Raw genomic sequence first — 20,490 nt, 5'->3', positions numbered from 1 at the left:
TGGGATGGTGTCACCCATATTTAATGTAGTCATTCCTACTTTGATAGCCCAATCTAGACACTCAGTTGCAGACACGACCAGAGATTTACCCTCTGGCTAATTCTAGATCTGACTGGTGTACTAATCGATCATATAAACCTTCACACTACGTATTTGTGTATCTCCCCTTTCACCATTTGCCCAACATTCGAGGGTTTCATTCACTGGCCCTCTAGATCCTACTCTGTATCTTATAAGTCTTTTTTAATGCAGTCTCTCCAGTGCGGGTGCTGGAGATGTGGCTGGGTGCTTAAGAGCCAGCATCCTTCCTGTAGCCAACCCACGGTCCATCCCTAGCACCCATGTCAAGCAGTCACAACCAGTTGTAACTCTAGCTCCAGCGATCCAGCGCCTCTGGCCTCTGAGGGCAACTGCGCTTGTGAGCACATATCCACACACAGACTCACGCATGTAGGCATTAATTTAAAATAATAACAAAATAAGTCTTTAAAAATAAAAAAAAACTCTCTCCAGTATGCGGATACCAGCCAGCCAGCATGTGAGCATTCCATTGTTCCTTATATTTCATGGACAGTAAAATGCCTTGACTTCTTCATCCGCTTTCACCTCCGCTCTACCTTCTTGCTCACAGGCAGCTTCTTAAACATGACGTGTCGCTTGTCTGGATCTATCTTGTCTTTCATGTGCTCCTGTGACGGTTTTGTCTCTGCAGTATTCCTTTTCCATGGCTGGCCTCTGTCACCGCCACCTTCGAAACTTAGGATTTGCGGTCTTCCATGGCTGCCGAGTGCACCATTGAATACGCCTCTTTTTCTCAGACTTGAGATCTCTTATTTTTTACTATTCCTCTTTGGAATACTCATTCTCATAGAACGCATAGTGCAGTACCATACTGACCAGGTCTTTATTCGAGCTCTAGGGCAGCATCTGTTTGTTTATCTAGTGCCTTCCCTTTCGCCTGGCCACTAACCATCTTGGGACCCTGGTCTGTCACGCAATCACACTTGATCGTGTCTGTGCTTGTCTTTAGTCACGGTCTGTGTAACGTAGACTCCGTCAGTAAGTACATCCTAGGTTACATTCCTCAGCGCCAGACATCAACTATATCGGACCAATCGGGGCTTCTTTGGAACGTTTCCACCGGAATGTCTTCTTAGCCTAGCAAATTCCAAGTGTCAAAAACCAAGTGCATCAACTTCTTTGGTTTTCTAGTACTACACAAGAAACCGTCGCCAAGTTCACTGGTGTACAGAGACTGTTTTTCATCTCTTGCAGTCCTGTCGGTTGTCTGGGCAGTTCATATATTTTTGGCCGGGACTTCTGCAATTGCCTCCAGATGTCTGAGGTTGCCTGAAGGCTCCATTAAGCTGGAAGTCCAAGACTGCTCACTCAAGTGGCTCGCCGCTGATGTTATATATTTACTTATGCTCAGCTATGCTGTGGCTGTGGGAAAGAGCATTTGAACACAGTCTTCCATGTGGTTTAGGTTTCTCAGAATGTAGTAGCTGCTTCTAAGGAAGAGTATCCCAAGAGGGCTCATTCTCATTGACCTACACAGAAGCTCAAGGCTTCTTCTGACTTAACATCGGACATTCTAGCACATTGGGAAGTCACGTAACCTGGCTAAGTGGCAGAGTGCTTACCTAGGATATATGAGACCCTGGTTCAATCCCCAACTCCACAAAAGTATTTCACCTGAGGTCATCCAACCTTCACAATAATGGGGATTAAGCTTCCTTTGTTTTAATGAAACTTTAAACTTTGTTTTAAACATAAAATTCTGTTTTAAGTTAAGCCAGAATTAAACTTCCATTCCTTTTTTTGTTGTTGTTAAGTTAGGCAACTTGGATTTTAATTTTGGTTTTTTTTTTTCTTTAACAGTGTTTTGTTCTTGTTTGTTTGTTTTGGTTTCGTTGTTGTTTGGTTTTTCAAGACAGGGGTTCTCTGTGTGTAGTCCTAGCTTTTTAGACCAGGCATTGTAGATCCTTCTGCCTCTGCCTCCTGAGTGCTGGAATTAAAGATGTGTGCCACCATGGTCTGACATCAGTGTTTTTTTTAAATATATTTTAACTAAAACATTATTAATTCATTTACTCCCTCCCCTTTTCTCCCTTCAACCCCCTTCCCCCAGTCCTTCTCATTTTCACCTTCTCCCTCTTTTTCTTTTATTATTATTCCTGCATATATGTTTATAGACATTGATGTGTATGGATGTATGTCTTTCTAAATCTATTTTTGTTCTTTATGTGCATATGATTTTAGGACTGGTCACTTTGTATAAGACAAATAGTTAGGGGTCTCTTCCTGGGAGAGGCTCATTCTTCCTCTCTCTCGGCAATGATTAGTTATCTGTAGCTCTTTGTCTAAGGGTGGAACCCCTTGACATGTTCCCCCTTCCATGTTAGTATGTATGTTTATATTGCCACTGATGCTGTCTTGTTTATGCAGCATCTCCAGGAGACACTGTCTCCTAGACGTCCCCTGGCACTTCGACCCTGTCTTCTGAGATGTTCCCTGAACATTGGGTACAGGAATTGTATTCAAGTTGGTCTCCCCACGGTCCAACTGCATTGTTTACAATTGCTCCTTTCCTGTATAAGGCAGTGTGTGTGTGTCTGTGTGTGTCTGTGTGTGTCTGTGTGTACAAATACATTAAGTAAAGTTATGCCCTTATGCCCCTTGGGCTGATAATGCTCCTCCAAATAGTCATAGACTAACAGAAGCCCAGTATCAAGAAAGAGTAGCTTCCATTTGAGCTTTTGGTCAGGGTAGTCCCAGTGATTCTTGAAAAAAATATAGGCTGTTGCTGCTGCCCTTTGTTTTTCCTAAGAGACTGAAGGTGAGTCTCTTGCTGAAGTCACTGGACACTTAGGACAAAGGTCTCCAATTACTTGAACCATATATAACCTAAAAGCCTCCTTTCTGCTGGTCTAGTCTCTATAGTACCAGAGAGAACCGTGCAAGCTGCCGACAGAGGGAAGCAGCAGTCCCGTTCCCTTATGGAGCCTATAAACCAAAACTCTGACCAGCATGGCAAGATCTCCCAAAGGTGCAATAGTGGGCACCCATACCATGGCAGCAACCAACAGCTCTCCTAACTGGACTTAAGGCCCACTCAACAGGAAGGAAATCATGCCTGCTACTAGAAACCTAGCCAACTACCCAGGACTAGTGAGGACACACACTGTAAAAGAGAACCTATGGCTGCCACTACGCTAGATCAACATAATCCCTTAACTGCATTCTAAATCTAATACCCACGGATCAGTGCAGCTACCATCCCCCGTTAAAAGAGCTTCTGTGTAACAAACAGAGATGTTACAGAGAGTTCCTCTTCTTGATCGTGTACACGAGGAAACACATTGTACAGAGCATGTGGAGTAGAGACTGTGGTCATCTCTGGAAAACACCATCGTGATGCCATCTTTCTTTCCAAATTTGCCTCTTGTTCAGGGATTTCTCTGTCAGGAAATAACACTTAGTTGCCTGGTTCAGGGGTGTAGTGGGAGTTATATATTAATCTTATTTTCTTATATCTGTTGGACCCATTGACAAGCGCCAACAATTCTAACTTCTCTCATTGATTTATCACCTTCAACTGGACTGCAGCAGCCCCCTGTTTATGAGGTCTCTGCCCTTGCTCGTCAATTCTTCAGACACAAATATGATAACAGTACCTCATCTGACCCCCTTCAGTCACCTAGGTTCTATCCACATGCCTTTAGATGACTTAAAAGTCCCGCCACACTCTGTCTGCTCACCATACCCTTACTACAGAAGCAATACAGCAGCAAGATAAAGTCTAACTCTACAGCCAAACCCGCCTGGCTTCCTAGCCAACCCTCGATGATTCATGTCTAAATCGCTTGAGACAGTTCCCCTAGTTTCTTACTGTCTACATTTTCTTTCAGCTGAAAGCAGCTCATGGAATTTTCCTGATAAGTTAGTTCTGAGTAGTACTGTGAATGTCGTGTAATACATAGCACATGGTTGGAAAAATATGAAGATGTTTACGGTTACTGTGCCTTTTTTGCTGAAACGTAAGGCAAAGATTATTATTTTCCTGCTACTCCTACAAGCTATTCGCATAGTTTTTTGCCTAGATTATTTCTTTCACCAGGGTCTGGCCAAAACACTCTACAAGTAGTATTTGTTGAGTGAATACACACACACACACACATACACACACACACACACACACACACACACATAATGAATAAATAACATAGAAAGTATATAAAGGGCCAGTACAATATCTTATCTCAAGTATCTGTGATGCAGATATTGGTGAAGTAAAGTAATTGAGAAGTGTTCTATCACTTGTTGACCGGTGGGCAAATTGCCTTGTCTGACTTGTTGCTTCTTTATGGACTACTAGCTTGCTTTATATCCGATAATGGTGTAGGAAACCATTCCGTGACATGTGTCACTAGTTACTGGCTTGCATTTTTTTTTCTCTTTAAGCCAATTATGTGTTTGTAATTTACAGCAAAATTCTTTTAAACATAATTAATCATATCATCTCAGGCTGTAAAAGAAATCCTCTAATTATATTTTTGGTTACTTGGAGGATTGGATTTTACGAAAAGAGTCTTATTCTTATATTTTCTTTGAATGCACAGTGCTCATTCATTTCAGATTTTTTTTCAAACATATATTCTGTGCTATGCACTGTCCAAGGCACTGAGGTAAATAACAGCTTGAGAGAAAGATGAGACACTCAAGACTGTCACAGACATTTGTTCCCAGAGCATCTGGATTGTTAGGCAAGAAGGAAATCAAGCAAAGAATTACACTGAATTAGAAAATCCCAATGGGGAAAAATAGGCGCAATGTGGCGGGGCCTCTCTTTACGGAAAGCTGCATGAAGAAGAGGCAATGAGGTGAATGAGCAAATCTGACATAAGCAAGTCGGAGATAATTTAGGACTAAAGTAAAAAGCCATAAATGCTGGCTAGTGTATGAGTCACTTTCCATCCGAATATCTGACGTCAACACCGTTGGCATGCACAGATTCTTTGGACTCCTGTTTGTGGGGATTGTCAGTGTTCTTCTAGCTTTTCCCCTTGGCCCCTTTTATTCCATCCAATCTCCCCACTTAAATAGTGCCACCCACACTGGTGAGTCTTCCGTAAATGATTCCTCTCTGGAAAGACCCTCATAGATATGCCAGGAGCCCCTCTCATAGGTAGATCTAAACCCAAGCAGGTTGGCAACCATTAACCCCAGCGTAACCATGGCAAGCAACTCCTCCAGAAACAAACACGCCAGCACAAGCCTCTCCTTTCGTAGGAATTGCAAACCTGTGCCTACAGATATACATGTATGTGATCCTCCTGTCTAAATAAAATGACAGCTGCTCTTGAAATTTATGTGAGTGCTCACTGCATGACTGATTCCTCATCGATGAAGCCGCTATAGAGAACTGAATTTTACAGCAGGCTACTGAGTGCCTACACATTGAGGAGTTGAGACTAACAGAGCTGAAAGAGCATTGAACTTTGTCCCGTGTTGTTTATAGTATTTGTGTTGTTGTGCTGTATAATATTCCTTAGTTAGAAGCTCTGTTGACTCTGTCCATTATGCTAGTACAAAGTCGCTATGTTTTGTTCCTCATGGATTGTACTGTAACACTCTGGAGCCTCATTCTCAGTCATGGCATTTGGTCCTGTATAAACAGATACATTCTCCCAGAGATCTTCAAAGTCAGGATATGACTGAATCTATGATTCGGATAAAATTGGACTGTGGGCTATTGATTGTATACAGACACCTTACTTTGCCTCTTATCTTTTTAATTATTAGTGCCTCTCTGGGACCTAGAACGGTTATTATTGTTTGCCCTCCTGTTGTTTACAGTTACATTTTGACACCAGGATTTTCTTTTCCATCTTTTCATTTTAATCACTGTAATCTAGTTTGCTCATATCCTAAGTAGAGGGCAAATTTGTGGTATGTAGGAGGTAACGTTTAGTACCTTGCAACTTTGGATGATTTTTGGATTTCATAAAGTAGTTTTCAGCTGCACACATAATTGCCAGCATGGTTTTGATTACTCTGATTTGTCTTAATTGTCCCAAATTATCTAAGGAATGGTCTTCAGAGATCAAAGTCTTTTTAAAGGCTGTCTTTAAAATGTCACTGTAGTGGTGTTGTCACATAAGCTGGGAAACCCGTAAGGCAAGGCATAATGGCTTTGTGTTCATGGTCTCTCTATGTTTTCCCACATGACAACTGGATTTTAAGACATTAAGATTGTTAATGAAAGAACTCACAGTTAGCAAAAAGAAAAGGCAGCCAGTAACTGCCTCGTTCAGGCACAATGGGACATATTGAGAAATTCTTCAAGACAGTGCGTTGGAAGACTTGGGGCATCTGATTCTCAATGTGAAGCTCTGCATCACTACCCTCTGTTCCCTGACTCTCTGTGTCCTCCACATTTCCTTCTTGTCCTTCTTGCAAACCCATGCACACGACCTTGTATTTCCCGTGATCATTCCAAAGTTCAGGCTTTAGGGGTTCCTAGAGGTAATGATCTCAATGAGGGACCACAAGAGAGCCTGACAGCTGGCCCTTCCCTTAGAGCCTCTGGAGCCAGGGTTCTCTGGAATTCAGGATGAAAGAGTTCTGTGTCCAGGCTTTTCTCTAAGAGCCCCAAGAGCTTCAGAGGAAGGCTTGGTGCAAGGATTTACGAGTTTATCCCATAGAGGTCGTCACTCACCGATGGTTACAATTTAAAAAGGCTAGAAATAGCAGAGGCTTGACTCAGACAAGGAAAGAGGTGCCACGGCTTGACAAGCAACAGGACAGGTGTTCAAAGGCCTTTTACAAACCTAAAGCTCACCCTGATATTCAAACGATCAGCTTAGGCTAAAACAGTACACGGAGCTAAGCTGCCAGTCTCATGCAAGAAATCGGTCATGTTCTTCCAGCTCCATGCCACTGATGTCTATCAGGAGACCTGCTCTGTATCTCCCTGTTAGGAAACCACATCTTAAGGTTTTCATAAAAATAAGTAAATAAATCGTGAAATAACCTGAAGCAAATCGGAGTTAACAGGTACTTAGAAACAAGACTCGTAGTTCATGAAAGGGTCTAGAAAGATAAGAGATGCTTGAACTGTATTGTACTTATACCCCCTTCGCAAGACATGTTTCCATTACGTTTAGTTTCCCGAGATCTGTGATGGGTTCTGTTTTCGATCTTTTCCACTGTATGAAGTTGCAGATATTAGGTGAACACAATCAGCTGAGCATGACCTAGTTGTTCTGTAAGCGTGTTAAATGTTTGGGGGGTTAACATAAGAAGGGATTGGTATCAGAAGTAACTGAGTGAAATGAGTAAGGACTTTTTAAGTAAGTTACATATTCATAATGACTATTAAAGAATAAACCACTGATTCGACGCCTAGTTTTCTTTCCTAGAAATACAAACATGAGAGAGATCTTGCTACAGAATAAAAAGATGAGAATGGGGGGGGGGTGTCCTGTAGGGTGAAGCTGTTCAGGTCTTTGGGGTTTGTTTTTTTTTTGTTGTTGTTGTATGTCAAAAAACACATTATGGAGGCCCTGCATGGCCGTGTTCCACTCCATTTCCCTTTGTCTCACTGAAAGCAAGGAATGGGCAACTTTCTGCTCAGCAAAAGGTTGCTCGCACAGCTTTTAGAATCCATTCTTGGCTGATACCACACCAACAAAGGCTTTACCAGGGCTCGGCAAAACAGTCCTCATCGCTTAATCTGGTACACATCCGATGCAGTGAAGTGGTGAACTGGAAGTCGCCTATCCACTGTAATTCACCTTTGCTATTACAATATCTTTGAATGCTTCTGTCTCGTTATGTGCTTTAGCTATATCCATTTCATTAGCTCATTTAATTTATGGAGAATACCTACTCTATAATTTAACTGACAGAGTTAGTATTCATTAGTCTCAAAGTTACTCTCTGTCAGAAAAAAAAAAATCTGGTGTTTTTTCAAGTTCAGATTGCTACTCCGCCTTTTGCCACAAGCTCCCAGTTCTGAACTCCCATTCTGTGCCGAGACAGATCTCTACCATAGGTCAATGATTAGAATAAATTAGACATTGCTTTATATTTATTACCTTTTCTCTGTGTGAGTCTGAAGCTAAAAAGCATTCTTGCACAGTGACTATGAAAAGTGACAAAGCCATCATACAAATCAGCACCCTTCCTCTTTGTCATATCTAATTTCAAAACACACCAATAGCCACAAGCACTCCATTTCAAACCTCACTTTACCCTGATGGAGGTACCACAAGACAGAGAAAACCAGCAAGACTTGCCTTAGGTTTGCTGTGTCTTGAGTCAAAGGGGCGTCATGAGCCACAATACCTGAAGTTTGCCTTTGTCCAGCATAGGGAAGTGTTATGCCATAATACAGCGTATGCTAGGTATTAGATGCCTGGGGCATCTTGCTGTAAGACAGTATACACAGGAAGGCTGTTTAAAGTCTAGAAATAAATTCCCTAAAAGTTACCCTTTTCATCGCTGGTTAGTCTTAATGATGTTCTCATGGCAGAACAATCAACACAGAGCGTAGTGACTGACAAGATGTAAGGATTCCTCCCCACAGCGAGCTAGCAAGCAGTTGTGCAAATGACACAAGCCCAGAGTTCCCTACTCAGAATCACTTATGACTCTGTCTTCAAGGAGAGAGAATCTGCTCCCCTCGGAGCTGGTTCTCCTAGACTGTCCCTCCCCAATTGTAACGGCAAACACAAACTCAAGGTTGTTTGCCTATATGTCCTGCCCAATCATCTACACATTGGGGTTACCACAATATACCCCCCCTTTACTTTGACTAATTTGCCAGCCTGACTAGCAGGACTCGGGAAAACACGTTTACCAGTCTATTGGAAAGGGCATCACAGAGACCACAGTGGAGGGATTTGTAGGTCAAGGGAAAGGAATGGGGACAGCCCCTTCTTAGAACTCTGCGTGACCAGCTGTCTAGAAGCTCTCTGAACCCTTCATTTCGGGCTCTTATGGAGGCCTCAAAACATAGACGCAACTGACTAAACCACTGCCCTGTGACATCAGCTCGACCCTGTAGGTTGACAGGAAGACCTGCTCAACCCTGGGTTGGTTTGGCTCCCTCCTAGAAGCCTCCTATGGCTTCAACCGAAATGAACCCAGTAGCATCTGAAGACACTGTCACTTCTGATCCTCTACGGATCTTAAGAATTGTGTCCCAAAATGAGGAGAAATACCAAAACACATTTCATGGTGCCCGGGTTCATGACTGTGGTTATTGGAAGACCCTGGTCTAAAAGACTTCCACGGGCTCTCAGCTTCCATCTCTATTATGACACAATTGGCCTTTTTCATTTTGTATACAGAAACATTTGCACACCTACTGCTGCTCTGTCAAGCCCATTTGGTCAATCTTAGGGGTTTTGTTTGTTTTGTTTTCTTTCATTTTTGGTTTTGATTATAAATTAAAAAAATAAAAACCTCTTCCTGAAAAGATGCACCTTGTAAATTAGCTATAAGACTAATTGGACAAATTAATATGCTAATTCACATCACATCGGGCACTCATATTGTCTTAGTGGAAAGAATTTAACCCCTTAAAATTGACAAAGAGAAAAAGCAACAAAGCAAAAATACCTACAAGTTAAGCTACTTGGAACGAGTGAAACCTTAAACCCCAGAAGCCAGAGCTCAATTGCTCTTCTCGAAGCCAATATCCTTGGGCAAAGATGAAAGTATTAAGGAAAACAATTTTGGGATTGGCGCCAGTTTATTCTCACCGGGCCACCAAAGCACAGGTGTCCTCATAAAATCGCTAACATTTACTTCCATCAGCATCAGAGGGAACCATCACCAAAGAGTAGACAGGCTTGCCCGCATAAGCTTCAGAGACAACAGAAGAGGTGGTTGCTAATAACAGCAGAGTGTAGCAAGAGTGTTAGATGTGTATTACCTGGACAGATTAGGCCAAATGGGAGCCGTACCCGTGTTTAGGAGGGGTGTGGACATAGCAGGTTTTAGTAGGGGATAGGCAGCTGCTGTCTTCCGTCTCGTGAAAGTTCTCTCGGCCCAGGCTGATACTGCAAGCCAACAACCCCAGCTGCTCTTGCCTAGGCTGCAGAGAATTGCCTGGGCAGCTTACACAGAAAGTCTCAAAAGGAAGAGCAAAATGAGTCCTGGGGGATATACCTTAATGGTGGCGCTCTTAAGGACCCACCATGTACAAAACCATAGTTTTAATTATCCAGCACTACCCACCTACCTACCTACATACATACATACATACCTACATGTATACATACATACATATTACATGCTTCATTGTGGATGTCAATCAAAATATAAACTTATGAGCAAGTTATGATGAAATATAAAAGGAATGAAATATGGCTTTTCTTCAAAAACTGTTCTTTACTTATAAAGTTGGTTATTCAAGGAAAAAAAATGGTAGAGCACACCTTTAATCCCAGTGCTCAGGACACAGAGACAGGTGGATGGATCTCTGTGAATTCCAGATCAGCCAGAGATAAACAGTGAGATTTTGTCTCCAAAACCATTAATTATAACTTTATACCCTTATGAATTCTATAGTATAGATTAATGAGTTAGTTTCTTACTTGAAAGAGGTGAGTAGATATAAATGGTAACTTAAAACTATTTTTGTTTTGACGAAGAGCCTGATTTCTGCTGATACAAATGACATAGTTTGGTGTTGACTGACTTCTCTGTCCCACCCAGTCCTGCAGTCATTCAGTCCCAAAGAAATACACAGAGGTCTACATTAATTATAAACTGATTAGCCTATTAGCTCAGATTTTTTATTAACTCTTATAACTTATATTAGCCCATAATACTTATCTGTTTTAGCCACAAGGCTTGATACCTTTTTCAGCGAGGCAGTCACATTTTGCTTGCTCTGTGTCTGGCTTCTTCTGTATCTGGGTGAAGGCTGCAGACTGAATCTTTCCTCTTCCCAGAATTCTTCTGTTCTCGCCCCACCTATACTGGTTGGTTGCCCCGCTACACTTCCTGCCCGGCTACTGGCCAATCAGTGTTTTATTAAAATACAGCTGACAGAGTACAGACCATTGTACCATAGCACTTCCCCCACCCCCGCTTTTTCTTGTTAAAACAAGAACTCTAAATCAAATCTCCTTTGTTTAGCTTTCCTGACCATTATCTATAACAATTTGTAACCAACATTCTAAAGAAAGGCAAACATTCATGATCTATTTTTTGAAAATGTGAGTGTAGTTTCCCTGGATACTTCCTGCTGATTGGGGGTGCTGATAATCTTATGGAGACCTAAAGAAAATTTAATATTATGGTCAAGTCCTGACTGGAAAATTCTGTGAGGCTTGATCATCTCAGTCAGCAGTCTTAAAACTGTTCAGGATGCAGAACTCAGAGGGAACTCCAATAGAAGTCCTCTAAAATGTTGGATAAGCTGGACAGAATTGGACAGAATTGTTCCACCTTACTTAATTCTTCTGATTTGTAACCTGCCTTTTCTGGCTTATTTGCAACTGTATAAAATGTATGGGCTCCAGTTATTGGTGCATCATGTACAATTCAGGGAAGACTCCAAGTAGTTCTCTTTATAAGGTTTAATTGTATCACTTTTGAGATAATTTCTATTAATTTCTCCCAAAAAAAAATCACACAAGCTTTTTGCCAAGGTCCATTGTCTTCCCATATTTTTTTTTAATTTCATCAGCAGGAAAAGGTACTATAATCTCTGCTGGGTCTATACCTGTTAGTTGACAACGTCTCAATTTTCCTTTTATAATTAATTCAGAGACTTTTTCCAAATAAGCTTTTAATTTTTTACTTGGTTTATATGGTAAAAAGATCCTTTCTAAGACAATATCATCACTCTGTATTAAAATTTTTATAGGGGTAATTCTGGAAGGCAATATGACTAGAATACAATTAAGATTTGGATTCAATCTATCTATATTTCCCTCCTGTAATTTCTCTTCAGTGATCATCAGTTCTTTTTCCACTTTAGTTATTAATTCTCTGGGACTATTTAAGTCTTTGTTGCCATCTAAGGTTTGGTTTAAATGAACTATTAGGTCAGGTATTATACCAACAGCCAGTTGTAGACTGGAAATATCTCCTAACAATCTTTGAAAGTCATTAAGAGTCCATAATCAGTCTCTTCTAATTTGTGCCTTTTATGTTCTAATTCTATAAATCTATTTTTTAATTTAGGTAATTGACAGAATCTCTTCTTTGTATTTTTTCAGGAGCAATTTGTGATCCCCATTGAGGCAAAACTTTTTTTTTTACTTCTTCAAACATTCTAAAGTATCTGTATTTTTATGAGTCAGATAACAAAATGTCATCCATTTAATAGTAAATTATAAACTTAGGAAATTGCTTGCATATTATTTCCAATGGCTGATTTACAAAGTATTGGCACAGGGTAGAACTATTGAGCATTCCCTGTGGGAGGACGGTCCACTGGTACTGTAGGCTGAGAATTATTATAAGTAGGCACTGTGAAAGCAAATTTTTGTAGATCCTTTTCTTGTGAAGGTACAGTGAAGAAACAGTCCTTTAAATCAATAACTAAAAGAGGCTATCTTTTTGGTAATAAAGAAGGCAGAGGAATTCTACACTATAGAGGGCCCATAGGTTGGATAACCTTGCTGACAACTCTTAGATCTGTCACCACTCTCCATTTTCCAGATTTCTTTTTAACAACAAATACAGGAGAATTCCTAGGAGCTGGTTGATTCTTCAATATGGTGAGCATCTAGTTGCTCCTGTACCAACTGTTCTAAAGCCTGCAGTTTGTCTTCCCTTAAAGGTCATTGTTTAACCCATATGGGTTTCTCAGTTAGCCATTTTAAAGGCAAGGCTATTGGTTCCTCTGAAAGTTTGCTAGTTGCTCTGTGTTCTTGTATAGCCTGAATGACTGTTGAGCTTTGTTTATAATATTTTATAATATCCTTCCCAGATACATGAGTTTTGGGGACTGCAGGAATGTTAACCTGGATATTCCAGGTTGCTGCAATCGGTCATGGCCCCCTAAATTCACTATAATATTATCGACATATGCCCTCAGCCTTCCTTCCAGTCCTATGCATTCAACTCACCTCACGCTTTGTTTTACTTGAGATAGGATTCCAATTCTTATCTTCTTGAAGAGGCCAATCTGGATGCCAAGTTTGCGAAGTAATGGTAGTCACATCTGCACCTGTGTCTAGAAATCCCTCAGCTACGATGTCATTTATACCCACTCTTAGCTTTGGTCTTTGATCATTTATAGAAGTCTGCCAAAATATATGTTTCCTATTTCCTACTAGTGTTTTTGACTCATCCAAGTCTAGGCCATCATCCAGAACAGTATGGTTTTTTTACAGTACACACTGGATTGTTTAATTTTTCTGATGAGACATGTTCTCCACAGTAATTGGAAATGACTGGGCCTTGTTTGATATTGGGGCCTACGAGAGGTCTCCCAAGGAGTTTTCCAATGGTATCGGGTTGCCTTGTCTGTCTCTTCTCAACCTACGTTCATTAGTCTAATGTTGGCCTTTGCCACACCTCCTACATATGCCAGAAGGCTGAGTCCTCCTATTCTTGCCACTCCTAGAGGATTCATTATTCCTAGAAATTCCTTGTCTACCGTCCCTTCTTAGATGTCCTATTCTTCCCCAATTAAAACATTTGGCATTTTGGTGTCTCCTTACCATTGGAAATCACTTCCCCTACCCAAGCTTCAGTACGATAGTCGAATGTCTCAACATTCATTGTATGCTAGATACATTCATCTACGGGTGCTGATCTGACCTTTACAGGCCCAAGCATCTTCTTACATTCTAAGTTGGCATTCTCCAAAGCCAAGGATTCAATTAGTACATCTAGCTTCAGGGTCTGTCACTCTTAATTGTACAGCCTTAGTTAATCTTTGTAAGAAGTCAGTAAAGGGTTTTCTCTGACCCTGTTTAGCCCTAATATGTGACTCAGTCCTTTTTTCCTGGTTTCTGAATTCTGTCCCAAGCATTTAAAGCTGCTGTGCTGCATAGGGACAAGGTGTGTTCGTCATAATGCGCCTGTTCCTGAGGATCAGAGCAATGACCTCTCACCAAGAATTTGATCTTGGGAAGTCTCAAATCCTTTTGCTTTCCCCTGTTGTTCTAAGATTTTTGCCTCTTCTCTCCGTTAACACTTCCAAATCAGCTGAGGTCCATTTTCTAGGACTCCTGAGATTAATTGAAGCCAATTGTTTTTTCACCATTTCCCTGACAAAAGGTGAATGTGGCCCATAAGAAACTATTGCTTGCTTTATTTCTTTTAGATCACTCATACATATTGGTTCCCATGCATATTCTTTGACTACCTTAGGGTACTTTGTGCCAGATGGTCTTTCTGAGGAAATTACTGGATATGCAGTTGAAACTCTGTAAGTTATCCCAGGGTCTGGCACATACTAATGAGGCTAAATCATGTCCTTGTACCATCTGTCCCTGCTCATCAATTTCACTAAATTCCTCAATCTTTTCAAATCTTTTTACTACTGCCTTAAAATCTGAATCTCCTGTCCAGTGTTCTGTTCTAAGGTATGAAACTTGTCCAGTAAAGATAATGTCTCATCCTTGGACATACAACTTTTCAACAGATTTTGATAGATTTAACAGCAAAAATTCTTTCAGATAATTTTGTCAGATTGATGCTATCTTTCTTCATAGTATTGAATCATTTTTAATGAGATAATATTGAAAACAAAGCTAATTCCTAGAATCAAATAAAGGGAAGGAAATAAGCATAAGTCTTGCATAATGCCTTCCATAATATAAACAAAATAATTATTGAACTCCTGGATGTTATCAGTCATTTTTTTTGTAGTTTTTCAGATCTTACCTGTTGTTAAGTAATTACAATGAATTGGAGCAGGTGTAATAAGTGTTATGAGCCAGCAGATGTCGCAGTTGCAGCCACATGGCCAAGAGACACTAAGCAGTAGCAAACAGCACGTGTTGCTTACTTAGGTACTGAAAAATATGCATTGTTTAACAAATTAAGAGCAGTTATTAAGGTGATCAAATGATTCCAAGAGTTGGAGCCCAGGGGAAAAAAAGAAAAGCCAAAATTTTCTGTCAGTGCGAGTTGCAGATTATGTACACCACAGGGATCACAGGCAGCAGTGTGTGGGCTTGTGTGTAATGCACAGAGAGGCAGCATGTGGGTTGCTAGCCGGGGAGCACTGAGCAGCAGCATGCTGCCTCTGAGGGCCAGCCAGAGCCACAGGTGGGCAGGAGAGTCAGTGCCCAATGTGCCACATGGCTGGTGGACTGATCCCAAAAAGTATAGACTGGTCCTCAGGTTCAGGAGCCAGATGATGGTGGAAGTTACAAAATAATCCCACATTAGTTCGGAATTATGTATAATAAGGGGTTATTTATTTAGGGGTTGACGCACAGATCACGGTCCTAGATCACAGTCCTCTGCACAAACGGGGAATAGGAACGGAGTCTAGCAGTGGAAGCAAGAACCAGAAGCAAGAGAGCGAGCACAGGCTTTACAGCTGCGTTTATAGTATAAGAGACTTCACCCAAGTGGGCTGGTGTCTTAAAGGCTATTCGCTCCCACAGTGGTTTGGAAATTTGAATCATTTCATCACATACTTTGGACACATTCTTTACTTCTGGACCTTAACTTCCTTATCTCAAAGTATCAAGCTCATGGGGTTGTTTTAAAGTTTAATACAAACAACATACCTGCCATAGGTGCTCAGAGAGACTAATGCCGTTGTCCTTCAGCATCCGAACTCTTCACCAACACTAGTTCTAGGCAAACACTGGGTTTGCAAAAGCTGTCAAGTATATTAAAAGAGTCACTGAGTAAAGCAATATATCTGTCTAAATAAGAAGCAAAACATTTCCAGCGTAGAGGTAATTTTATTCTCTTTTCATTTAACTGTGTGCTCTAATTCCACTCCTGTGAATGTCTATCATAATAGGATAACGTTATATGGAAGGTGCATGGTTTACGATCTAAGTGGTCATATATGAAAATTCAAAATGATTACTGTGGTGCAATTTTGATATTTCCTTATCGTATTTTATAATACTAACTGGTTTGAGAAAAATAGACCTTATTGCTTAATCATTATTAACTACTAGGGTATGAACACTGAAGAAGAACCACACGGAGTTGTAAGTAATGTTGTTGTATTAGACTGTCTCGGATAACACCTCTCTGCACCATGCCTGGGCTACTATGGCTGCATTCCCATTTTCTTCTCCATCTCCAGGCTTTCTGCTCTGTGGCACTTGAATGCTCCTCCAACAATGACTCCATTTTGCCTTTAGCCTGCTTGAACCTATGACGGGTCTCCATTTAGTGATAGCTGTCCTTTGCAACTGATGGTATAGGTGCTACTGTAGGATACAATAGTCCGGATAAAAAGCAATCCTGACATTTACTAGAATATACTCTCCCTCAAACTTCACATGTATCCGTAAGAGTGAATCTGTTGTGGATTGCTTCACATCCTCTCGGCAATCAGCTGGTATCTGTCTGTCTTACTCGTCTACGACTGTGGGGCACATTTCCATTTCCTAGTAATCCTAAATCTGTTTCTTAGATGCAGAGAAAGGAAGAAGGAAGGTGATGAGTGGGGTGATGGGTGGGGAAGAAACACAAGAACATGTGTGCATTGGAGTCCATCTATATAATTACACTGTTATATAATTCTTCAAGCCTCTGTGCCTAAACTACAACAGAATAGACATAATAGTAAATGTATGCATCTTCAAGAAAAGGTATAATATTGATCATGAATAGAATGCAAATGAAAAGTATTTACAGAGCAGAAACACCGACTCTATGGGTCTTAATATCATGTGAGCAGGAACACTAACTTGACTATACCTCACAGTACTTCAGGCATCATGTGGCCATCGCCCTTTTCCAGAGGAGGTTTTGTGTCCAAGGTTTTGCTCTCTTCCTGCAGGTCTCTCAGCCTCTGACACAGCCATGATTCAAACCCAGATTGTTGTTAGATTTCAAAACTTCTCTTGCACACGCATCCGAACACGTGCCCTGTCCATAGCATTTTTTAAATTGTGATATTTGTCGTAACTCGGATGTTTTATTGTATTGGTTGGATTCTCTAAAGGAAAAGAACCAATAGAATGAGTATATATTAAAAGGTTATGTAAACTGACCCAACAATAATGGTCATCTTCACACTGGAAGGGCCAACAACCCACTAGCTGCTCAACTCCATGAGTTTGGGATCCCTCAACTGTCCCAGTCTTGCACTGAAGACATGAGAGCCCCTAATCTTCAGTCTACATTAGACTCCCAAAGATCTGGGTTCTGATAGTAGGGAAGGCATATAACACCAGCAGTGGTGGCAGCAGCAACAGAACACATAAACTTGCCAGGATGAGAGCAAGCAAACATGCCAGAGTAAAGCTTTGTTATCCAGGCTGCCACAAGGAAGGTGCCACCGACACATAGAGTAGATCTTCCACCACTTCGAATAACCTAGTCAAGAAAATCCTTCACAGGTGTGCCATGCAGCTTGCCTTTTAATTGACTGCAGAAGGAGTCAAGGTGCCAACAAAAACTAGTCCTAACACTTAACCTACCTGTCCTTCCAAGTCCAGCTTCCAGTGTCATGGCCTGCCCCTGACCCATAACAAGAAGCTCTAGATTGTTACTTAGTTCATTGGTTTGGACAGATCATCTCCTCAACCAAGCAATTAGCTCGGTGAAGACGAAGCTGTTTAAGATAGAGTGAATCGTTCCTAAACGGCTGCTCTTTGGTTTGTGTTTCCTATTACTGTGTCAGCGTTCTGTCCCTCGCAGACTCTTAATAAAGTAAGTGCACTATTAACAAGTCATCACAGACAGAAGGCTCTCTCCCCTCTTTAGGATAGAACATAATTCTCAGATTTGAGATTAAATCTCAAAAATTTTTGAATTAACAAGTTCTCTGGAGGCTAGTTCCAGTTTAATGAATAAAAGGAGAAGGAATGGTAAGTCAACTTTTTAGCAAGTTAAAAGAGTTGGATTTGATAGAGGATAATTTGCCTTCTGTCTCCTCAGCTTTCCAGGGCCCTTTCCTTTTTGCTTCTCTTGCAGTAAATTGTGAAACCCCTTCTTGTCACCAGGAGGGTCCCTAAGTAAGGACCTCGGCGAAGAGGAGAAGGGGAACACCAACCCTGAAAAACAGCCTTGGAACTTGAACCTGGCCATGGTGCTAGGAGATAGCAGGGATTCTCGGAGGGCAGAGGGTTTGTTTAAGTGTTTATTTGTTTTCCCCTGAGGATTGAAGCTCCCTCAGGAAGGATGGAACAGTGTGCCCACTCGTACTCATGATGGGTCAAGAAATAGGAAGTCTTGTGATAGCCGACTTTAAAACTTCAGAGAATATAGCCCTGCCCCTCTTGTCCTCTATTTCTTGATGCCCACTACCCCTACTCACCTCTTCTGACTTGTGATTTTTTTTTCTGGCGTATGACTTAAAGAGGACTACGTGAATTGATAACATATTGATTGGTTGCTTAAAGATTGGTTTGGAAATCTCTGTAATCCATCCTGCCTTAATTCACACTCTGCAGAATTATGACATGGTTAGAGTATCCAGTAAGCACCAGACAAAATCTCTTCCAAGAAATAACAAGGCGTATAATTTATAAGACGTTTCTATTTCAAATAAGTGAGAAACACCATCGGCGTGGAAACAACTTCAGTGATTACCATACCTTGGGGGAAGTCGGAGAATTTTGACATAAATGTCTTAAAGAATTTTAGATAAGAGACAGTTAAAAAAAAAAAAAAGACATCACCAAACAAACAAACCAACAAAAAAGTTCTTAAAGTAAAAACAAGAGAGTAGCTCACATATCAGAAGAAGGATTCCTGACCAGTAAGGGGAAATAACGTCTTTAAAGGAAACCCTGTTATTTTAATATTTTGTTCTTCATCACTGGGTCTCTCACATTCAGGAAAATTAGGTGGATTTACCCATGAAAATAACACCATAGATTCCGGAGAACTTGATATTGGCCGGAGAGCAATTCAAGAGGTTCCTCCCGGGGTCTTCTGGAGATCGCAACTCTTTATTGACCAGCCACAGTTTCTTAAGTTCAACATCTCTCTTCAGAAGGATGCGTTGATCGGAGTTTATGGCCGCAAAGGCTTACCACCTTCCCATACGCAGGTGAGAGCGGGGGGTGGGGGGTGGTTGGCATCAGGAAGATGCGGGCTTACCACCTTCCCATACGAAGGTGAGAGTGGGGGTTGGCATCAGTAGGATGCGGGCTCCTGGTTTGCGTTTCCTAGATGTTACTCTAACCCAGAAACTCAGCTGTACGGTGAAGCCATCACTTCCAAGTGAATCTTTTGAAATAGACGCTTGAAGCTCCTGCTTGTTTGAGACATCTGAATCACGAGGAGGAAAGGGGGCCTGGTTTGCATTGCTAATGATTGGTTAAAATGGCTAAATGTGTCTGAGGAATTCGATGAGCATTGGGCATCAGCTGACTATCTAGCACAGTGTTGATTCTCCAGGATGCTGTTTTCATTTCAGATGCTTTTATACCTTGCATATCACAGAGGCATACCTATTCATCTTAAATCTGTTGATATTCGGTTAAAGCAATTTTTGAAATGGCAGATTAATTTTTAGTGAAAAAATTATGGAAACACAAGCATAACAAACATGATAGTTGTAAACTTTGCCAATTCTAATCATCATGTGTCTTTGGAAATAAAGGAAGAGTAAGAGGAATAGTTGATGGTTCACGGAAAACCAAGCATGATGGAGTCAGTGTGGTCCTCAGACTACTGAATCTAAAGCATTTTAAAGTCAATTCTTTGCCTGAAAATACCCCCACTATAACAGCCACAGCTGGAGAGCCATTATCAAATGTCCACAGTTGAGCCAGAACCTAGCTGCACAGACACTGAAGGCTGAGGCAGAAGAATGAGTTCAAACTAGCCTAAGCAACTTAGTGAGATAAATTACAAAGTAAAAAAAAAAAAAAAAAAATAGACTCAGAATATGACCCCATCGTGAGCACTTGCCTGCAGTCTTTGAGGCCGTGACATCCTAAATTCAATCCCATCTCCCACAAAATAATAAAGTCGGTAATGCTGAGTCATGGTGTATGTGTTGGGAAAATGTGATTGTTGTTATTTAAAACAAGTCTCGTGGGGGATGAGATGTGGTAGAGAAGGCCCCAAGTTTCAATCTCTGTCCCCAGGAGAAAAAAAAATGTTCCATAATGTCTAAGAGGAAAATATTTGAATTATCTACTATACAATTGGAAGAGAAACTTATCCAAGATATATTCTGCTAGTAATTAGAGGAATTAAAAATCATACTAACTAGTTCGTACATGCTTAGAGGAGCTCGACATATTTTATAATAAGTTTATCTCCTCGTGGGATTTCATATTTTTTCTCTTTTCATTTACAGAACGGCCAAGATTTTTGTACAAACTTTATATCCTGTGACCTTATAAG

At 40.9% G+C, this 20,490-nt stretch overlaps 1 protein-coding gene across 5 annotated transcripts in view; it reads left to right on the top strand.

The window, feature by feature from the left end:
* The window catches only part of Tenm3 (teneurin transmembrane protein 3), a 1,721,676-nt gene that overhangs the window by 1,577,499 nt on the left and 123,687 nt on the right, over positions 1-20,490 (top strand). For all 5 annotated transcript variants that reach the window (XM_026786916.1, XM_013352002.2, XM_026786915.1 and 2 more), the window contains one exon: positions 18,969-19,183. In XM_026786916.1, the coding sequence (XP_026642717.1) occupies positions 18,969-19,183 (215 nt within the window). The remainder of the gene's footprint in view (positions 1-18,968; positions 19,184-20,490) is intronic.

The sequence above is a fragment of the Microtus ochrogaster genome, linkage group LG7_11 (genome assembly GCF_000317375.1).
Source record: "Microtus ochrogaster isolate Prairie Vole_2 linkage group LG7_11, MicOch1.0, whole genome shotgun sequence".
In the NCBI taxonomy this organism is placed as follows: domain Eukaryota; kingdom Metazoa; phylum Chordata; class Mammalia; order Rodentia; family Cricetidae; genus Microtus; species Microtus ochrogaster.
The sequence above is the reverse complement of the archived record's forward strand: the minus strand, read 5'-3'. Positions and strand labels throughout refer to the sequence as shown.